At 45.8% G+C, this 3839-nt stretch overlaps 1 protein-coding gene across 1 annotated transcript; it reads right to left on the reverse strand.

Annotated features, from left to right (window-relative positions):
- Nucleotides 1-755: 755 nt before the first annotated feature.
- Nucleotides 756-2524, reverse strand: LOC136354865 (uncharacterized). Its single transcript, XM_066306683.1, has one exon. The coding sequence runs from the start codon at nucleotides 2416-2418 to the stop codon at nucleotides 1045-1047; it is 1374 nt and encodes a 457-aa protein (XP_066162780.1). The 5' UTR covers nucleotides 2419-2524; the 3' UTR covers nucleotides 756-1044.
- Between the last annotated feature and the right edge of the window lie 1315 nt (nucleotides 2525-3839).

A 3839-nucleotide genomic window follows, 5' to 3' on the forward strand; every position in this document is an offset into this window, starting at 1 on the left:
CAAACAGGTTTACAAAAGTACTTGCAACAACAGAGCTAGAAAACTTATGATATTTTTTTTGGTATCAGGCAATTTTACTCACCCAGCCTGATAAACAGGCCAAAACAAACAGATTACACATATGCTCCCTTGAAAAAAACTGCAGACCATATGCACTTATTCTGCAACAATGGCCGTGTTTCTGACCAGCTAGATCAAATCAAGGTCAAGCCTACATGAATCAAAGCACCATCCTTCTTATTTGGGGTAAAATTTGGAAATTCCCAACCCCAAGGCAGTAGGAAATTTGGCTGTCAGCTACAAAGAAATGTGGCGCTGGTAGTGGTAGTGTAACTAAGAAAAAAAACACGGTCATCAATCTGGTCCCATGTGTTTGAATTGTTAGCAAAGTATGATTTACAAAATCAAAATGTGAGTCCAGATCTCCTGATTAGCCTTTCCACAAAACTCTTATTTCACTCGTTTCAATTGAAAAAACATGGCAACAAGATGAATAAGAGTGACCATCAGGAACCTGTCTATGGGCTAACTCAATTCAATGATGAAAAGTAAGGACAGGGGGTCAAATTAATGGCTATGCCCTTCAGAAAACAAAATTAAAGCTAATTAATATAATCACCTGAGGTCCACAGTACAAGCTATCAAAATGAAGCTGAAATTAGTAACTTTCAGATAAAAGCCAGTGCTTCAGCTCTCAATTGAAGTGTGCACACAAACAAGTAGATACGACAGGAGTATTGATGAAGTCATGAGAAAACCACAAAAATGACAATGTGTTCATTTCTAAAAGTTTGTTGTAAATTCAGCCACATGTTATCATATCTTGGATGTTCGAAGTCACAGCTGCTACATGAAGCATTCAGAGGTCAAACATGTTGGTAAGCTAGTACAGCAGAAGTTCTCTAAAGAAATAACATGGTAGCATCATGATTACAGTGGTTGCTACAGTAGTATTTAACTGATGAAATAATACCAGCATTCATCACTTCAAGTTATTGACATACTGGACTCTTCAAAGTTCAAACATGTTCCTACAGATCACGATTACGAATCGGCACCTAATGAAGCCATCTGTTTGTTGAGCTCATCATCAGCCTTCTTCAGGAACACATCCCAGCCACTGCCCTCTCCCCAATCCAGCATATCATACGGCACTGCTGTCATTAATCCTGGCCTCACAGCACCATGTTGCATCACCACTCTTACCTCCACCTCCTCTCTCTCCTCCTGCTCAAGTTCCTCCCATGTAAACAGCAGTGGCAAGGTATACCCACCCCACGGATTGAAATCAATCAGCTTCACCCACCCATCTGCTCTCACATACACATCGAATGTATAATTCTCTGAAGCAAATTGTGGCTCGATTACTTGTTCAAAGAAAGCCTCAATCTTCGGTTGCACCTCAGCACTCCACCCAGGCAGTGATGGGTAGTAGGCCGATGGATCTCTCTGGGACATAGCAATCAGCCTCCGCTGCCGCACAAAGCATCGAAATTCTAATTCAGGACGAAGGCCTGGGTACCACTTTCGGAGTGCAAGGTAGTACTGGAACCCATCATCGACCCACGTCCAATTACTTTCTTCTCCAACGTCTTCTTGTGGTGCATCATCCGTTTCACCGTCCACAGCACTTTGGTTGCCTCCCTTATCAGCGCTCTCCTTGGAATCACTCATAGAACCTGCATCATTGCTGCTCTCGCCTCCATTCGGTGGAGCACCCGTACCACTAGTCTCTAGTGCCTCGTGTTGATCAGTTTGCTCTTCAGTAGTGTCCTTGGTGTTCTTGTAGACATTTGGTCGAGCACCTTCGTCAGCACCAGTAGCAGCATTCCGTCGAACACCTGCTGGTGGCGCGAAGTCCTTGCAGGAGGGGCGCGCGCAGGCGAGGTCGTGGGCTACGCAGTCGGAGGAGCGGAGCAGCATGGCGACCTCAGCGAAGCAGGTGCAGCGGATTGTGCCGTCGGCGGACATGAAGGCGGCGTCCTTGGGCGCGCTCCAGTTGAGCTTGGGGAGCGCGGCGCCGCCGAGCTCCGCGATGGCGGAGTCAACCGCGGCCTCGAGCTCCGGGAAGGCTGGCCTGAGCGGGCTGTCGGCGTCGCGGTCGTCATCGTCGGCGGAGTCGAAGAAGAGGTCGGAGTTGTCGCGGTCGAGGAGGGAGACCGGGTCGGGGTGGTGGGCGTGCGCCGGCGGGAACGCGCTGCGCCCGGAGGTGATGGCCGGGAGGAAGAAGGGGAGCGGCTCGGCGTCGTCGTCGCGGCCCTCGGGGTGTTCACCGCCGGTGTCCGGGTAGGCAGGCCGGCCGGCGAGGTAGCGGAGGAAGGCGGCGGGGAGCGGGAGGATGACGGTGGGGACGGTGTGGCGGCGGAACGCGGGGTACCACTCCTGGATCTGGCACCGGAGAAGCTCCTCCAGAAGCATCTTCTCTCTCCCCACCTCGCCGCCGTCGTCTACCTCCGCGTCGAACACCTCGTCTCGCTGCCGCGCCGTGCGCTCGCTACCCAACCTCGCTAGGGTTTCAATCGCTAGATGGGCTGGGAGAGAAGAGGCGGAGATCATTTCGTGGTTTTGGCCCAATAAAGTATGGGCCGTTTCGATATTTTCTTCTAGGCCCAACTCGTGACCAGGCCGTGGGCCGGGTCACCGTGAATGGCCTGCTTTGCTTGCCTCGCGCCTCGCGGCGGGGGCGGGCGGGTACGGAGGTCAAAAAAATTTCGAAACTGGCGGTTGATTGATCGAAGGTAGAAGTAAAACCAGGAAGGGATTAACCTTGTGAGACTTCAGTTTCTTATCTCGTTTAAAGCGGTAAACGGGTGTTTAAAGTGCTTCCAATTATAGGATTTCTCCATAGGCTAACAATAGCTACATATGAAGCTACTGAATTGAATGTATAGTAAGGATGGATTATGAAGGATATTTTTTCTATGCCCTTGAGTTTTCAATTTATTTCTTTCATATACATTATGAAGGATATTTTTAAGAGCTACAACCAATTATTATAAAGTATCACTCATACAAAAAGTGTAGTTCAAATGTAATGAAACACACTCAGGCCCTGTTTAGATCCTCCAAAATAACAAAAGTTTTGCCATTTTGCCATTTGCTAGTCTATAGTAGCAAATTATGACAAAAAGTGTTTTGGGACCACACACACTCTCTCTCCCCACCAAAAAGTGCTAGAATGATAAAAGTTTAGGATGCATCTAAACACCAACTAGTACTTTTGCAATGCCAAAACTTTTGCCATTTGCCATTTCAAATGGATCTAAACATGCCTCAACTCTTTTTAGTCTCTAAATGACCATTCCACAATTTGACCATGAGTTAGAGATTGCTTCTCTCGGGATCAATATATTGTCTCTCATTCATAATTATGTTAGCAGTCTTTCCACCCAAATCAAAGCTCAGTTTGGCCATACAAATTTGAATTCTACTACTGTCTTTCCTCGTCTCATTTGTTCTTTATTTATGCTAGTCAAGACAGCCTAATTTTTGTTGTATAAAAGTTAACAAAAAATTGGTATTTAAGCATTCTTTTCTTCTCTTTTTCAAGGGAGTAGATTATTGGTGGTATGCACATAAGTATTATTACGATTGTCTAGGAGATAGTGTACAACACACACACCTACATAATTTTAACACATTTTTTTCTAAGGAATTAAGGATGCATGTTTGATAATGTTTAGACAAGTATGATCATAGAAAGACACTGCAAGTGATTTATGATTTTTTTAAGGATGCATATTTGATAAGAGATAGTGTAGAACACACATATAAATAAATAAACACACATAAATGCATATTCAATTCCTACGGGATTATTAGGTTTGGTAGTTAATGCA

Source organism: Oryza sativa, chromosome 1 (assembly GCF_034140825.1).
Source record: "Oryza sativa Japonica Group chromosome 1, ASM3414082v1".
NCBI lineage: Eukaryota > Viridiplantae > Streptophyta > Magnoliopsida > Poales > Poaceae > Oryza > Oryza sativa.